At 54.8% G+C, this 17,264-nt stretch overlaps 1 protein-coding gene across 1 annotated transcript; it reads left to right on the forward strand.

Annotated features, from left to right (window-relative positions):
• The first annotated feature begins 1,462 nt into the window (after window positions 1-1,462).
• Window positions 1,463-15,755, forward strand: LOC149810192 (calcium-transporting ATPase 2, endoplasmic reticulum-type-like). Its single transcript, XM_089994395.1, has 11 exons — window positions 1,463-2,042; window positions 2,574-2,821; window positions 3,430-3,895; window positions 4,402-4,700; window positions 5,533-5,893; window positions 6,268-6,685; window positions 7,612-7,833; window positions 8,204-8,437; window positions 8,860-9,165; window positions 15,120-15,173; window positions 15,260-15,755. Exons 1-11 carry the CDS (start codon window positions 1,463-1,465, stop codon window positions 15,753-15,755), a joined length of 3,684 nt encoding a protein of 1,227 aa, XP_089850521.1.
• Window positions 15,756-17,264: the final 1,509 nt, after the last annotated feature.

Raw genomic sequence — 17,264 nt, forward strand, 5'->3', positions numbered from 1 at the left:
GGCTGTAGACTTGTGTCAAGCTTCCTTGTGTACGTAGCAAAGAACCGGAAAGTGCAAGTGCCAATGCTGATGATTGAGTTCGCAGCGGAGGCGACCAACCTCCATGCGGCTTACCTGGCTTATAAGCACAGCAGTCCCCAGGTTCAGTACTCGTCCACCACTTTTCTCCTCATCTCGACCCTTCTCACCATAGCCTGCTACGCTGTCAACATGGCGATGCTTACGCAGTCAGTGTGGCAGCATTACTCTGTGGTCAAGAAAGTGGAAACGATGTTTAGAACGGTCAACAGAGTTGCTTGTGAATCCGCTCTGCTAAGCACTGTGCAAACCGCTGATGGTGTAGGCGTGGCTAACGCCGAATGTAGCACTGATAATGAGAAGCAGGCTACAGTCTTCCATGAATGAACTTCGAGGTTGCAAGGTCAAGCCATACCGCATACAGACAGTTCCCGGCTGTAAATCAAAATCAGAATCAGATGTGGTTTTGTGTACGCCCGGATTGAACGATAGCTGCAGCTGCGTCAACTCAGGTGTTCCGGGCGACGCAGTGCAGTGTGCTGTGGGAGAAAGACAGCGTACATCTGCATGCTTCTGGCACAAAGCAAGAAGTCAAGCCTGGACCTGCCGAATATATCCTCCTACATGGTGCTGCACCGCAGTATAGCTGTTCAGCAAAGCGGGCGTGAGCTACATGCTGGCGCTGCTTCGTGGCCAGAGAACCATCTAGAAGTTTACCAAAATTGCTGCGCACAATATATCCCGCTAACGGACCTCCAGGGAGCAAAGTTTAGCAGAAGTTCCAAGCCATTTCAACGCTATTCTTGCAGCGCCAAACTCGACTGCATAGCATGGGATTGGCGCAACTAACTGCGCCTGCGCCCACGCGTTGAGGTTCGATTCCGACAAGCACAACTGTAATGCTAATACGAGGCATTTGGAACGGCATCTTAACAACACAGACACGACAGTGCATCGCAACATTTACCCACATCCAATCGTGCCCCTCGTGTAGCAGAGACACGTGTCCGTTGAGTTCTTTTGAAGGACACGTGTCTATCATGAATTTAGTGTGCATCTGGAGATCAGGCGTAATCTTGTAACGGGCCGTCACATGCTGTAAGCACGAAAATCGTCTTCATGCTGGGCGGCACGCTGTATATTTGATTTTGTGCGGCGTTTACTATTTCTGGCTGCCTCGGAAGTCTGACTCGGCATAACTGCAACTTTCTGGACCCGTCATTGTCTATGCCATAGGCACCCAACATGTAATGCCTTGCATGGGCACTGGAAGGCGGAACTGCGTGCTCTTTCCAAATTGACTTGATTGTGTCGGCTTGTTATAAGCCTCACACGCACGACACACTCGATTCACACGAGCTATCCTGCCTGTACTTGCCCCGACCTAACTGGCAAGCGCATTTAGCCAGCAGCATTGCTGCCGATCCATACATATTCCGCTCGCATGGGTCGCCCAGAGGATACGGAAAATGGTGGCAGTGCACCTTACCCTGCTTGGAGCAACAGCGCTGCCACAGTATTGACGCATTTTGGAACCGATCCAAACACTGGCTTGTCCGCCGATAGCATTGCTGGTATTCAGAAAGTACATGGTTTCAATGAACTGGATAAGGAGCCTGGGAAGCCGCTATGGAAGCTGGTGCTGGAGCAATTCGAGGACATGCTTGTTCGCGTCCTGTTGCTGGCAGCGTGCGTGTCCTTTTTGCTCGCATTCTTTGACGGCAGCGAAGAAGGCCTCCGCGCGTTCATTGAGCCATTCGTGATTCTTCTCATCCTTATCCTGAACGCTATCGTTGGCGTCTGGCAGGAGTCAAATGCAGAGAACGCCTTGGAAGCGTTGAAGGACATGCAGCCCGCCTATTGCAAAGTCGTCCGCGATGGCAGGCTCATCTCAGAACTCCCAGCACGGGAACTGGTGCCTGGTGACATTGTTCATCTGGCAGTCGGTGACAAGGTCCCCGCAGATCTTCGTATTGTGCGCATCAACGCGGCGACTCTGCGGTCTGAGCAGGCTTCATTGACTGGTGCGCTTATAGGGTTCTGCAGTCAGCTCTACTTGCACCCGCTTCTCACATGCGGCGCCCAATAACGGCTATACTAGTGTCCCATATGTCATCATACAAGCAGGAGCATATACCGTGCTCCAAGTATGTCATGCTATGCTCCTGTGACACAGGCTTTGTGAAATGACATGCAAGTTCTTACTTTACTAGTCCCCCGCCAACCTGCACTCACTACCGCCTGATGGCTGACTCCTAGCACCTGTTCACATGCCCCTTGCTTCAACACACCAGATCACTCCAGCATCGGCCGTTTCCACGCCCCCTTGCTGACGGCCAGTGGTCCTCTCAATGCGTACCTTGTCATGAATGGCGGCAACAACAGCCTCTGTCCCACTCAAAAAGAACAGCGATTACAACCTACACTGGTGCTCAGGCATAGCCGTTGACCTTGATATCTGTCCGAACAAGAGCCATTGCTTACACCGTGTTTGCCGCCCATGTACTCACGCCGTTCATCCCAGCCACAATGACCAATGATGATACCGAGTGTAGGCGAGTCGGTTGCGGTCAGCAAGACAGAGGATGCTGTTGCACAAGCGGACTGTGAGATCCAGTCAAAGGAGTGCATGCTCTTCTCGGGAACAGCCATTGCAAATGGTTCATGCGTCGCCGTGGTGACAAGCATTGGCATGAAGACAGAGATGGGCAAGATCCAGGCAGACATCACTGCAGCTGGCGACGAAGACTCCGACACACCACTCAAGCGAAAGCTCAACGAGTTCGGTGAACTCCTAGCTCAGGTAGGAGCCTGACTGCTTCGGTCAGGCCACACATGAGCACAATCGCTGAAAGTGCAGTGGGATGCATGCATTCGCTACACACCTGAGTTGCCTGACACGCCCCTGTGAGGAAGTTTTGTCTATCAGATGGTGCATTTGTGCCCCATGGGTAGGCACAATGTACGACGGATGTATGTACTTCTGTTGTTGTTTGTACTTGTGTGAATTGCCTGTGTCTGATGTGTCTTGGCCCGTTCTCACAAACCATCGGTACAACCATCAGCGTCCTTCATCTGGCACGCTTTGTCTTCAGCATGGCATGCCCATCATCAGAGACATCATGTGCCGAGCCATCATGTGCACATGAGCATGCTCAGTCGATGCCAATGGTGCACTCTACATACCTCAAGACGAACAAGAGTCAGTGCTTCGCCAGAAAGGGTTTCAACCCCTTTTCATGAGGGATGAAAACTCATGAAATGCATGAGTTTTCTTCCCCAAAACTCATGCATTTTCGGGCATCTGGACCCCCCACATGTCCGGGTGTGGCGAAGCACTGCCAAGAGTGAGGTATTTGGACTCCTCAGCATGTCCATGCGTTGTTCATCGGCCTGTGCCTCTTGCTGCAGGTCATCTTCTACATCTGCGTGGTGGTCTGGGCAATCAACTACTCCCACTTTCTCTCTTGGAAGAACCTTCCAGACAGCTTGTTCCCAGACTTCTCCACCGTCGAGTTCTCCTTTGCCAAGTGCACGTACTACTTCAAGATCGCCGTGGCGCTCGCAGTGGCTGCGATCCCAGAAGGTCTCCCAGCAGTCATCACCACATGCTTGGCCCTAGGCACAAGGAAGATGGCTAAGCAGAATGCTATCATCCGGAGGCTTCCGTCGGTGGAGACCCTCGGCTGCACGACCGTCATCTGCTCCGACAAAACGGGCACACTGACGACCAACCAGATGTCCGCCGTCCAGATCGTGGTGCTTTCGAGTGAGAAGAACACCCGCACGTACGACGTCAAGGGCTTCACCTACAATCCCAACGAAGGTGGGGTGGTCGACCTTGGCGCCCTCGATGTTGCGCTGGATTCCGTGGCAAGTGCGCTCCTTCACTTCTCCTTCATGCATCGTTCACGCGGATACTCTCCTTCCTCCGCTGTCCTTTGCTCTGCTGTCCGTAACGAAGGGCGACCAGTTTATGCTCCTGTTGTTGCGGGACGCTGATTTCCTATGATAATAGGTTTGATGATGAGAGCACTGGCAAGAACGCGACTATGGCTTTCCTGGCACAGGCTCTGAAGGCAACCGACGGAACATTGACAGATGAAAGGTGACCATTGTGGAGTGTATAGCTCGTGCGCTTAGGGTTGTGCAGAGGCAGAATGCAGCAACAGTGTGAACACTCAGAATCATTACGATGTTGAATAGCCTGGAAGTGAGCTATCGTGTGTGTTGCCACCACAGAGTGTGCTGGTTGAATGGGAGGCTTGCACCTAAGCCACCCTGTGAGCGAGCTGAGAGTATTCCAGTCTTGCGGATTCGACCTTGCAATATCACTGAAATCCAATGTTGGACGCCTCGACCAACAACACGAGTGCGGCGCAGACGTATGTGCGGTGTGCAACGAGTCGAGTCTTGAGGTTGCAAAGGGCGCGTACAAGTGCGTGGGCGCTCCCACCGAAGCAGCGTTGGTGGTGCTGGCAGAGAAGCTGGGCTTACAGAACCACAAGATGTCGTTGCAGCTACAGGAGCAGCGCAAGGCAGACCCTGAGGCCCACCCCATGCCCCTAACGGCCCACCGCCGCACCAGCTCCCCCTCGCTCGCTCTGCTCGAATTTGACCGCCGCCGCAAGTCCATGTCTGTCATTGTCCCCGGCCCCAAAGGCTCTCAGTTGCTCGTGAAGGTGCGCGCCCCACACTGACGCACTTTCTCAGGGTGGGAGACGACCTGATGAAGTGTTTGCTTTGCAACATGCATCCTATGTCGCCCATGCAGTCCAAGGTATGGTCACTGATTTCCTAATGTCGGTCGGTATCAGCACCGCGTTGAGATTCATACACCGGCTCCATACAAGCAGATTGTCAGATGTTGGAGCCATGGGCAACAACGCTCACTCGGAAGAAGTAGCGTTGCATTCGTGGTGGTCAGTGCGCGTTGATAAGGGTCGGATTCGCAGTTGCAGGCTTGGCAGCACAGGTGTGACCGCCTGTGCTTGCATTGGACACAGTTAGGTGATCCCACACATGCCAAGTACTGAGTAGCGTGCCTTGCCTTTGTGATGGTGTTGTTATGGTGATTGCCTGTTCTTCGTAGCTTCCGGATGAGGTTTCCGCGGCAGTGAGCACTCTATCCGTACGCGCCTCGTGCGCAGGAACCGTTTCACTCCACTACCATCTGGCAATGCGGTAGTGCTTTCAAGGCAGGATTGCCTGTCCCGATCGCTGAGGTTCCTTGAGCTGTTCTGTTCATACCTGAATATTTGGTTGCTTTCGGCCTGTGCCGACTAGTTCTTGCTCTTACCTATGCAGTGATGTATCGTTTTGTTGAAGCACGTCGACTGAACCATCTCCGTCATGTTCAAAAAGGGATGACCTCGCTGCATGTCTTGAACCTGACGGCGACACTACAGCATCCACATGGGCATCGGCAACTCCAAGTAGTACTACCATTACCATCACCCGAGGCAAGCGCACTTGGCATAGCCGACCTGGCATGATGGTGAATACTGCCTGCAGGGGGCCGCAGAATGCGTCCTAGAGCGCTGCAGCAAAGTGATGCTTCCAGACGGCCGTATAGTAGCATTGACGCCAGCAACTCGAGGGCTGGTCGAGCGGAGCATCTCGGACATGGCAGACGCTGCGCTGCGCACGCTGGCACTGGCGATGCGTGACCTCACAGGCACATCGTTGGCATCCTACGATGGCAGCCATAGCCACGCTGCGCACGCTGAGCTTGCGGACTTGACCAACTACGAACGTATCGAAAGCGACATGGTCTTCCTCGGCCTCGTGGGCCTGCAGGACCCCCCTCGTCCCGAAGTGCGGCAAGCCATAGCCGACTGCGGCGTTGCAGGCATCAAGGTCATTGTGATCACAGGTATGCTCTCTGTGTGCTCTCGTCTGCACACTAGCTAGTCACAGGCATACATTGTCTGCTGTTCATTCCCAATCCACCCCCCCCCCCTTCCCAAGTAGTTCTTGAAGTTGCCAAGGTCCATGTGGATGTTTGTAGTCTTGTAAAAGGAACATGACATGCCCACTTGACTCATGCTTTCTCTTGCCTGCCGTGCTTCAATAGTGGATCGTAGTGACCGACGCTTGTACAGCTGTTCCAATGCCATGTTGACGATCCCTCTGCAGGTTGGGCGTACTGGAAGCCAACCAGCGCACCGTCCACGTATGTCCGTGTAAAGTCGTCGCTGTTGTGCTGCAAGCTGCGAGGCACGCTGTAACAGACTCGCCCATGTGCAGGCGACAACAAAGCGACCGCCGAGTCGATCTGCCGCAAGATAGGCGTGTTCGACGACAACGAGGACGTGAGCGAGGTCTCGATGATCGGGCGCGACTTTGTGTCGCTACCGCATTCCAAGCAGCTGGCCACGCTCTCTTGCGGCCGTTCCTGCTGCTTCTCAAGGGCAGAGCCTCGCCACAAGCAGGACATCGTTCGAGTGCTCAAGGAGATGGGAGAGATCGTTGCGATGACTGGTGATGGCGTGAACGATGCCCCCGCCCTCAAGCTCGCCGATATCGGCATCGCCATGGGCATTGCGGGCACCGAGGTCGCGAAGGAGGCGTCTGATATGGTCCTTGCCGACGACAACTTCTCAACGATCGTTGCTGCTGTCCGCGAAGGCCGCTCCATCTTCGACAACATGAAGGCCTTCATCAGGTGAGCCTCCACACGGCATTCCATGCAGAGCTGCCCATTGAAAGAGAAGGCGATGGTCTCTCGTTTCGCACTCCACACCATCGGTGTGGATATTGGCAACTGCAGATCATGTGTTGAGGTATAATCTCGACCGTTCCATTTTGCCACAGTGATCGCTGTCGTTCACCAATGGAACGACTTGAGCACGTGCGGGTCATATGATGTCTGCAGACAGCATCTGTGGATAAGGACAAGCTGTTCAATGCATAGGCGTTGATATAAATGCATACGCCTGGGGAGCGTTCATTACCAAGTATGCCTCCATTGCACGTCTGGGAGGCTACGTTCTGTATTCAGCATTCAGTACATCGCCTAGATCGGCAGCACACCACAGCACTGGCTGAAAGCACACCAGCCATTCGCAGAAGAGCATCATGGAACGTCATCGCTCGACACATTTAGGCTCGCCATTCTCAAACCAATGCCGCTTTTACGAGCCCAGACATGGAGGGTATGTCGATTCATCAGCGCCTGCTCATGTCTGACGACATGAACAGGCGTACAGATATACGAGTACTGCTCCAGTACTCTGCTGATGGGCGGGAGCTGAGTTCTTGGTCTAAAGTGTCCACACGGGGTGGGTTGGGCTTGAAACATCTCTGGTAGGCGACTCTGGTGCTGCTTGCGTGTGCCATACTACCGATGATTGTGGCATCATGCTTGTACAGCATGGGTTCTTTCCGGGGTCGTCACTGAACGTGAGTGTAACGCACTATCCCTCACCCGATAATCAGTTACTGGTGTATGCCACTAGGAACCACACCTTGCCACCCTTGTGCAAGCTTTGTATGCACACCATCACGAAACACCAGTCGAAACATCAGTCTGTCGACGACCCACAGACAAGTGCGGATGAGTCAGGGTATGTGTGTGTGTGTTGCGAGTAGGTACATGATCTCATCCAACATCGGCGAAGTGGCGTCGATCTTTATGACGGCTGCATTGGGCATGCCGGAAGGCATGATTCCTGTGCAGCTGCTTTGGGTAAATCTCGTCACCGATGGGCCTCCAGCCACCGCACTCGGCTTCAACCCCCCTGACAAGGATGTCATGCTCCGCCACCCTCGCGACCCCAAGGAGCCCCTCATCACTGCGTGGGTATTTGTCAGGCATGCTATCCCACCAGCCTCACTGACGCTGGCACTGTGTGCGACGAGCACGCCATGATGACATACCCGATGTACATGTATGTGTTGATAAATATGTATTTACTCGATGTGAACCTTTCGGCGCCACCGCATCCCGCATTGTCAACTTTTTGAGCAGCTTGAAAGCGTCACCCTGGAGGCATCTTGGTCAGGGATTGCGAACAAGTTTGCCTCCTCGATTGCGGGCACTGTGACTCAGCTGAGAGCAAAGGTCTGTGCCATTTCGGATGTTCACGTGGTCTTCGAGATGCGTGCTCGGATTCACTCGTTTCTCTTTCATGTATCCTTTGACCATGCAAGCACTGTGCATATGACTGCATTTGAGCTGTAGGTACATGGTGGTTGGAACATACGTTGGATTGGCGACGGTGGGCATATTTGCTGCGTGGTACTTGTACCCATCCCTCGCTGGCATCCCGATCACCGACGACGGCCACACTAACATCTCGTGGCACCAACTGACTCACTTCAGCCAGTGCAAGAGCTGGTCCAAAGCTGACTTCAATCCAGCCCGCTCGTACACACTAGCAGGAGGGAGCTCTGTCACCTTCGACGAACCATGCGAGTATGTGTCTCACCCACCATCCACCATGTTGTCATCGATTGCGTTTCTTCCAGCCCACATCTGCAGTGGTGATGTTTCTTGCATCATCACTGCATCCACATTGACTCCAAATGCAATCCTTGTGAAGTAACAACCAGCTTGATCATATTGTATGGTATACCACAGCTTTACCCAAGTCCACTATGACCCGAAGACTGCGGTTGACTCATCATCTCATTGTATTGTGTAGCTTGCGTTGCCACGCTGCATCTATCGTGCACGTCCGTGTTCGCTCTTGTCCTCGGACACTACAGCGCCAGTCCTCGTCCGCCATAGAATCTCCTGCTGTGCAAATCAAGCAGTGTAAGTATCAGGCGTGCTGATGCACTGCCACATGGGACGTATTGGAAGGGACGCGCCTGATGATGGGCACTTGAGTGCAGGTACTTTGAGGAGGGCAAGATCAAGGCATCGACGCTTTCGCTGACGGTGCTGGTCGCCATCGAGATGTTCAACGCGCTCAATGCTCTCTCGGAGGACTCGTCACTGGTCACTATGCCTCCTTGGTGCAACCCGTGGCTGCTAGTGGCAATGGCCGTTTCCTTCGGGCTTCACTTTGTCATCATGTACGTGCCGTTTTTGGCCGGCGTCTTTTCCATCGTGCCATTAACTGTCAACGAATGGCTCCTTGTCGTCCTCTTCGCATCACCTGTCCTCTTGATCGACGAGGTTCTCAAGCTCCTTGGCCGCCGCTTCTTCCATCCCATATAATGCGTCACTTAGCAGTGCATGTGACGCTGAAGTGCATGTGACTATGCAGTGCACTGTGCTAGTTTGGTGACACATTAGATAGAGGGTATGCCAGGGACACAGCCGATAGGAGCGTCCAGAGGCCTGTTAGAACCAAGGTTGGGTGAGCTAGCATCCCTCCAGTGATTGTAGAAAGGGTCGAAGGTCGTGTCCATTGCGGGGTGCTCTGTCTGATGGGCTCAACATCACATCAAACCGATCGCTCTCCTGGGACAATGGTGAGCTCATATTCGCGCAAAATTATAGACAATGAGCTACTGCAGATCAAACGGTGACCACATGTGTCAGCGACTCATGACTGACTTGTGACGTTGCTCGGTGTTACTCTTTTCTTGACCATGCCATCTTCCCTACCATGCTTTGCGGGACAGCTGCAGTTGATTGAGCTCGTCGTGAGCTTTTTTTGCTATGTTTAGGGGCCACGAATGAAATGGCTATGTTTGCACGCGCCAATGGCCACGTAACTGCATCATTCAACATGTTTGCGTTTTGGGAATGCCTGATCCAGGACTCACCATCCAGATTGGAGTCTCGAACAACGGAAATGGCGCTGATCGGCTCTTGTCCTGAATGCAATCTGGCTGTGCAATGCATATGGCCTGGTCACTTGCAACGGTGTGCTGGAATCCATATTCATGTAAACCATGTATGGAAGCAAGCAATGTACGCATGCGGCGTAAATTTATTTGCTCTACCATGCGCCACTCGTGACTTCAACTCCAGACCGTGATCAATCGAATGTTCTTTCGTTTGCTACATCCAGCTCTGGCCAGATACAGCCGTAACTGCCGTTGGCTGCGAGCACATGAATGCGTTGCTCTCCCCCCATTGTGCCCTGCACTCTGGATTGATGCATCCCTCTGGATTTGATCAGGTATGATGCCAACTTTACGGCTGTCACGGTCACTTTTTTTACCTCACCGCGAGTTGACATGGTGAAAGTACGTCCAAATTCTCAGCTCTGGCTCTGTGATATATCGTAGTATATTAGCCATTCGGAACTTTTTTTCGAAGCGTGACACGTCACATTCATTATTTCTCCATCATCAAGGAGAAATCGCCCAAACGTGACATGTCACATTCATTATTTTTCCGTCAATAAGGAGATTGCAATCAGCAGCGCCGCAGGCGAAAAGATTTGGGAGGTACATCTGTGATGAGCAAGCATCTGCCATTGCAAGAGTTCAGGTGCCATCATGCTCATATGTAACGTCCATGTGCAAGCAAGGCATGGTTATCATCACCCCCATATCAAAGAGACAATTGCAACATCCTACACCACTACCAGTACCGTCCAGTTTGCGGCGTTGACCCGTGAACTTGGACGTTGAAGCCTTGGTCGGGTCATAGCCTGCTGGTTCCTTGCGCCCGGCTTGTGCCCTGCCTTGAGCCACCTCACCTGTTTCAACGTCACTAACATCTACCAGGAGCGCTGCTTCTTTCTCAAGTTTCTCAAACAGGTAATCATCAATGCGATTCCATTCTTTCTCATCATGTGCGGCTTTTTCAACAGCTGTCATGTCCTTCACCTTCTTGAAACACAGCAATGACTGCCTGAACCGGCCCCAGACGGGGCAGACGGTACGTGACAGCGCATTTTGGAACACTGGTGGTTTCCGCAAGTTCAATAGGCTATATATGCTTACATTCATGACAGTTTTCATCCTGGCTTGCATATGCAGCGTGCCATGAGTAGGCCAGGGTACAGGGTTACCCCTCGTCCATGTGCAAGCAAGGCCACGGTACAGGGTGCCGCAGGCACCTCGGAAAATTGTTTGGGTCAGCTTCACGCGTGACATTTATTATTTCTCCGTCCATATGGAGGTGTTTCCCCCTAGGGTGACGCGTGACACAATATAATTGTGGACACGGTAAGGAACTTTGGCCCAGCGTGACGGGTGACTCTCCGAATGGCTAACATACTACGTGCTCCTTGAGTATGGTAGTTCTGTGCTGTTGTGCGGCCGTTTTTGGCTTTGAATTTTCGAACGCGTATGTCTTGGTGGTTATTGCGGCTTCGGTTGTGGTAGTTTCTCCTCTGTGTAACGGAATATACTACGCGCTCGACACCCCCCTACCCGCCCAAGATAAGTTCCTCCTGCTCAGCAAATCCGCGCAAATGCGCCTCGCGCACCTTCCGCGAGTCATTCCCTGGCACCTTGTCAACGCCGCAACTGGCCGTGTCCAGGAGCGCGCCGCCCAAGCCACCTTCAGCATCATGCAGCGCCCGGAGCAGGCCGATGTGCGCGCTGGGCAACTGACACTCCCGCTTTGCCTCAGGGGCATGGGCATCCGCGCCACCGGCGAGTCAGAAGCCAAAGCCTCCTTTTTCTCCGCGGCAGCCATGACAGAAACCACCATGCGAGATGGCCCGCAGAAATTTCGCCCTTTTGCAGGTCCCAATGCTCCAAACCTCCAACAAGACTGGCAAGCGCTACACGCAGCCGGGGCGGAACACTCGCTGTGGCCCCCCGAAGCGATCGCTGTCACTCAGGAGACAATCGATTACGTCCTACCTGCCGTCCAAAGGACATTTGCCCGCTTCGTGGCTGAGCGCAAACACGCCGACCTCCTTGCGTCTTGTGACGCCGACACCGACGACGGCCTACGTAACATCGCCCGTATGCACAGCTGCGCCTGCCGCCCAGCTTCCATTTGGCTGGACACCCTCCCCACGGCAAGGGCGCTGCAACTTACGGACCCCGACTTCATCAGCTCCATGCGCCACCGCCTCGGTTTGACGCTGCTGCCCACCCACACCCCAGGCTTACAGTGCCGTTGCGGACGCTATATGCATGCAGGTGACACTGACCACGCCATGACTTGTCGCTCTCTCGCGGGAGCAGTGATGTTGCGCCACAATATTCTCATCGGGACTTGGCACCGCATTGCTCACCGCGCGGGGGTTGCCACGTCAGTGGAGCCGCTTCTTCGCACACTGCCTGGCTTTCAAGGTGCCGGCATCGCAGCTCAGGATCAAGCACGCGGAGACATTCTTGCCGTATTGGCAGATGGGCTCACCGTCCTCGACGTCTCAGTGGTGCATCCAGCAGCGGCCTCCCATCTACAGGCTGCTCGCACGGCGGGCGGTGCGGCAGCTGCGCGCGACAAGCGAAAGCGCTTGAAGTACCAGACCGCTGACCCCAACGGCTACACCTTTGTCCCATTGTCGCACGAGTCCTACGGCCGACTGGGAAAGCCGGCAACTGAGCTGCTCAACATCCTGGCCATTGCTGCGAGTGCCGCGGGCGTCGTGCTCAAGGGCGATTTTGTTGAGAGCGCATTGCGTGAGCTCAGTGTCTCTTTGTGCAGGGGGAATGGATTCATGTACAGAAGCGGCCTAGGAGTTTTTGCGACCTTGGCTGGTGGAGCTTTCGAAGAGGGCCTGCTAGTTCCAATTGCTGATATTCCCTGAGGGGTCTTTGTACCTTTCCGAGTGTGTGTTGGTTTACTGGTACAGCTCGAGCTTTGATGATTCTGCTTCTCTGTGCAATGAAATGAACTACTCGCCCTTTTGTTGGCGGTGACACTCCCGCTTGCCGCCGACAGTTCGCTTTTTCAGCCTGGGTTTCTGTGTTACCGGTTACTCTTTGGGCGATGTGCAGGTTTGGCGTTGCGGTTGAAGACAAAGGTTTTTTCCTTGGCGGGAGGGTGGTTTTTCCCCCGGGCTTTTTACCAAGTGAATACGGTGAAAGTCCGGTGATGATCTTGGTTTTCCCTTTCTGTTTTCCACCCTCCCGCCTTGGTTTTTTCCCTTCCTTGACGGCGCTCTAAAGACTGCCTCGTGAGGAGCGCATCGCTGAGAACGGTTGGCGGAGCATGGTTCTGCCATACTTCGCCTTTGCGCGCAACCGTACTTGACTCCCAGCCAAGTCGGTTGTGCCACATTCGTTCTGGTGCCCCTTGAGTATGGTACTTCTGTGCTGTTGTGCGGCCGTTTTTGGCTTTGAATTTTCGAACGCGTATGTCTTGGTGGTTTTACAAGCGACAGGGCGGGCAAACTAGGAAAGACTACCAAAACACGGACGAAAACCAAAGGAAAACAAAGCACACAACGACACAAACAAAGCAACTAAGGAAGACGGACATCGTCCGGGCCCTCCATCGGCTCATCACAACCCGGCTGGAAGTTGTGCCCGACACGAACGGCAATGCGCGAGAGAGAGTTGTAGTACATGCGCGCAGGTGGTTATTGCGGCTTCGGCTGTGGTAGTTTCTCCTCTGTGTAACGGAATATACTACGGTAGGCAAATGCAATGGCATTCAGAATCAATACAGTCAGATGTGTGCAAAAGACGAGCTCACAGGCACACGTAATCACAGGCACAGGCATAGTCCAAGCAGAACGAAAGTATACTGCGAGAGCTGAGACCGCATAGCAGTCGAGGCCTTGTATAGGCAAAACAGGCTGTTGCTCTCCCAGTATGTTGGCCCAATAAATCGGAAATGTTGCTTAGCATTTTTCCGCATGCTTCCTTGGAATTGTTGCTAGTTTAAGAAAACTGTGACTATCTGATCTGTAAGCATCTCGCCAAGACCTTATTTTATCTGTGAGGTACCATGACTACCTGACCCTGACGCCGCGCTTCTGACCGTCGACATGGCCAATGCTTTCAACGAGGTCGACCGGTCTGCGTTGTTCACGGCGGTACAGAAGTATGTGCCTGCGCTGCTGCCGTATGTGCAATGGTCGTACGGTGCGCCCACCGACTTGCACATCGTCGGCGCCCCAGCCGGCACGGCCCCGATCCAGTCGCGCACGGGGGTGCGCCAGGGCGACACCCTTGCCATGCTGCTCTTCGCCCTGGTGGTGCAGCAAATCCTGGAACGCACTCAGGCTGCTGGGCCCGCGGTTGCCGTGCTGGCGATTGCGGATGACGTCAACCTGGTCGGCAAAGTCGACGCCCTACGTGCGGCGTTTCACATGCTCACCGGGGATCGCGGCATGCCCAGCGTTGGCCTTCGCGTCCAGCCCCGCAAGTGCGCGCTCACTGCAGGGCCTTCCATGGCGGTTGCGGGTTTGGCCGCTGACCTGGGCATTCAGCACTGCCCCAACGGTGTCACTGTGTGTGGCACGCCCGTTGGCACGGACGCATACATTGCTGCCGCCTTGTCTGCCCGCGCGGACGTCATCATCGAGCAAGTGGGCAAGCTCATGGCGCTGCCCGTCAGCCATCAGGCGCAATTTGCCCTGCTCCGGTCCTCTCTGTCCATGCGCATGGCGCACCTCTTGCGCACGGTCGCGTGGGACCGCCTCCAACCCAGTGTTGTGCGCGTAGAGGATGCCATCATGGCAGCCGCCAAGACGCTCCTCCAGGTGCCTGAGGTCGGTGCGGCGTCTGCGCGTGCTGTGAAACAGCTCCGGCTCCCTCTTCGGCATGGGGGCTTTGGCCTGCGCGATGCGACACCCCTCGTCGCGGCCGCCGCGCTGGTGGCAGGAGCTTCCAAGGCGCAAGCGGCTATGCAGAATGGTCCTGACGTGTGTCAGCCCTTCTCGCGCGAGTTGCGGCCGGCGTTGCTGTCGGCGTGGCAACGCGTCTACGACGACGCCGCTGGCGAGTGCGAGTGGGAGGAGAGCGCCCGGGACCTGCCGGCGGAGTTCGTGCTTGAAGCCCTGCCCGGCGTCCAGAAGGCCGTGTCAAGGGTTGTGGGCGATCGTGCGGGCGCGGAGATGCTCGAGGCCTGTGACACTAACACCGTGGAGGGCCAGCGGGATGCGGCGCGCCTTCGCAGTGCCTCCACTGGCACGTCGTCGGGCTGGCTTACTGCGCTGCCCGTGTGGTCGGCCCTGCGTCTTACTAACGCGGAGTTTCGCATGGCAGCCCGGCATCGGCTCGGTTTGGGGGTGCCGTCGCTGATCGACGTCCCTCCATGCACCTGCTCCGCTGGCGACTCGACGACGCCGGACCACGCTCTCTCCTGCAAACACAACGCTGGCAAGGCAATTGTGCGCCATGATATCTGGGCTTCTGCCTGGCGCCATGCCATCCGCCGCGCTGGTTGCGCATCGAGCGCGGAGCCGCTTTACAGCAGCCTTGGGGCCCCGGGGGCGCGAGGGGCTGCCACTCAACGTCGGGGCGACATCCTCGTGGTCTGGCCTGATGGTGGCGTCCGCATCCTGGACTGCGTCGTCACGCACCCGGCGGCTGCATCGTACGTGCGAGACGCAGCGGAGGCTGGAGGGTCTGCGGCTGCGAAGGCTGAGGCGAGGAAGCGGCCGGAGTTCGCGGAGGTTGGCGAAGGCTCTGCGTTCGACTTTGTGCCGCTTGCTGTTGAGTCATACGGCCGCATGGGTGTCGCGGCGTCGCGTTTCTTGTCGGAGCTTGGCGACCTGGTGGAGGCGGCAGGTCGGGTGTCCAAGGCCGCTTTCGTACGGACTGTGCGTCGGGAGCTCAGTTGCGCCCTGTGCAAGGGCAATGCGCGCATGTATTACAACTCTCTCTCGCGCATTGCCGTTCGTGTCGGGCACAACTTCCGGCCGGGCTGTGATGAGCCGATGGAGGGCCCGGATGATGCCCGTCTTACTTAGTTGTTTCGTTTGTGTCGCTGTGTGCTTTGTCTTCCTTTGTTTTTCATTCGCGTTTTGGTGGTCTTTCCTGGTTTGCCAGCCCTGTCGCTTGTAACACACCATGACTACCTACATTTCCAAAACTATTCTCTGTGAGTTCCGACTGACTGTCATACATCCATTCAAAGGACATGTGATTCTACTTCTCTAACCTCAAAAGCAGCGATGCATGCATTCTTGCAAGATTCCCTGAAAAGTCAGTGCCGAAATGGCTACAAAATGGAGCATGGCAGGACGTCGCTGACCCGTCACATTTCTCCCGTTGAACCCCATGATGATCTGTATGCGCCATTGTAACATCTCACACGTCCCTCACAACCCCACATCACTGGCTGCCACCCCACCAACCTAAGTTGTGGGGCGGGTCCGGGTATCCGGCCGGGTGGAGGCCTGCGGGTTACCCGCTGCGGGTGTATTTTTGGCTCGCGGGTAACCCGCCAGTTTCAGGAAGTATTGACCGCGAGCCAGCCTGTACGGCTCGACGCGAGCGAGCTACTGGGGGCGTTGCCCAGAGGTGCCCCCAATAGCATGCAACTCAATGAATACAGTACAACCGTTGCTTGTTACTCGGCGTTTGAGTTGGTTTAGCTGTTGGAGCGGCATGACGGCAATCGCGACAGGGTTGATGATTCATACAACACTGCGTGCAATAACAGGGCAAACGATGACAATTTAGAGGTATTACACTAGACATCCCACACATGCTCTACAGACTCCTCCTCATCATCAGATTCAACATCCTCTGCGTCGTCAGCGTCAGAAGTGCACAGCTTGTTGATCCACTCAGCCTCAGATGCCTCTAGCATCGCAACTGTCTTCTCACCAATGCAAGCAGCAATGCGCGAGTTGGCATAGCAGAAAAGCATTTTCTCCAGCTTCTCAGTACCGAGCAGGGTACGCTTGTTGCCTATGATATGCTTTAACGCCTTTGCATGTGTTGTTCAGCCAATGTCGGGTCGTCCAACACATATCAAATTACGATTTGAATATTTCGCGCCATATGCCAGATGCTCGCGCGGAAAGGGCAGTTTGCGGGTGCACCCGCGCGGGTGCGAAGCTCGCGGGTTACCCGCGACGGGTATATTTTCGGCTCGCGGATACCCGGCCAACAACATAGCCACCAACTCTATAGCAGAGCGGAGCCTTTGCACATCTCAACGAACAGGAGTGTCAGCATGGCGCCCATCGCCAAGCGGGCGTGCACACGCTCAATGTCCTCGGTGAACACATCGTCGGGGATGGTGTAGGTCTCACGCAGAGACGATAGGTAGTCACCCTTCACACCCTGCAAGCATACATTTGTTCCATCAGTGCAAAGCTTGTGCACGTCAACATGCCAACATAACAAGTCACTCACTACGACTCACACCACGGCAGCCGGAAAGTTCCAATACGTTATGATTGTGCAAGGTGAGAAACAAACCAAAACACAGCCTTGGAGTCCCCAGGCAATATCACACACAGGCAAGT

Source organism: Nuphar pumila, unplaced genomic scaffold, assembly GCF_984573655.1.
Source record: "Nuphar pumila unplaced genomic scaffold, dmNupPumi1.hap1.1 HAP1_SCAFFOLD_481, whole genome shotgun sequence".
Classification (NCBI taxonomy): domain Eukaryota; kingdom Viridiplantae; phylum Streptophyta; class Magnoliopsida; order Nymphaeales; family Nymphaeaceae; genus Nuphar; species Nuphar pumila.

Bases quoted from the DNA above. Each gene is read 5' to 3' on its own strand.
- LOC149810192 (XM_089994395.1), top strand. From the start codon at position 1,463: ATGGGTCGCCCAGAGGATACGGAAAATGGTGGCAGTGCACCTTACCCT. The intron at 2,043-2,573 runs GTGCGCTTATAG...TACCGAGTGTAG, and splicing joins TGAGCAGGCTTCATTGACTG to GCGAGTCGGTTGCGGTCAGC. The intron at 6,686-7,611 runs GTGAGCCTCCAC...TGTTGCGAGTAG, and splicing joins AACATGAAGGCCTTCATCAG to GTACATGATCTCATCCAACA.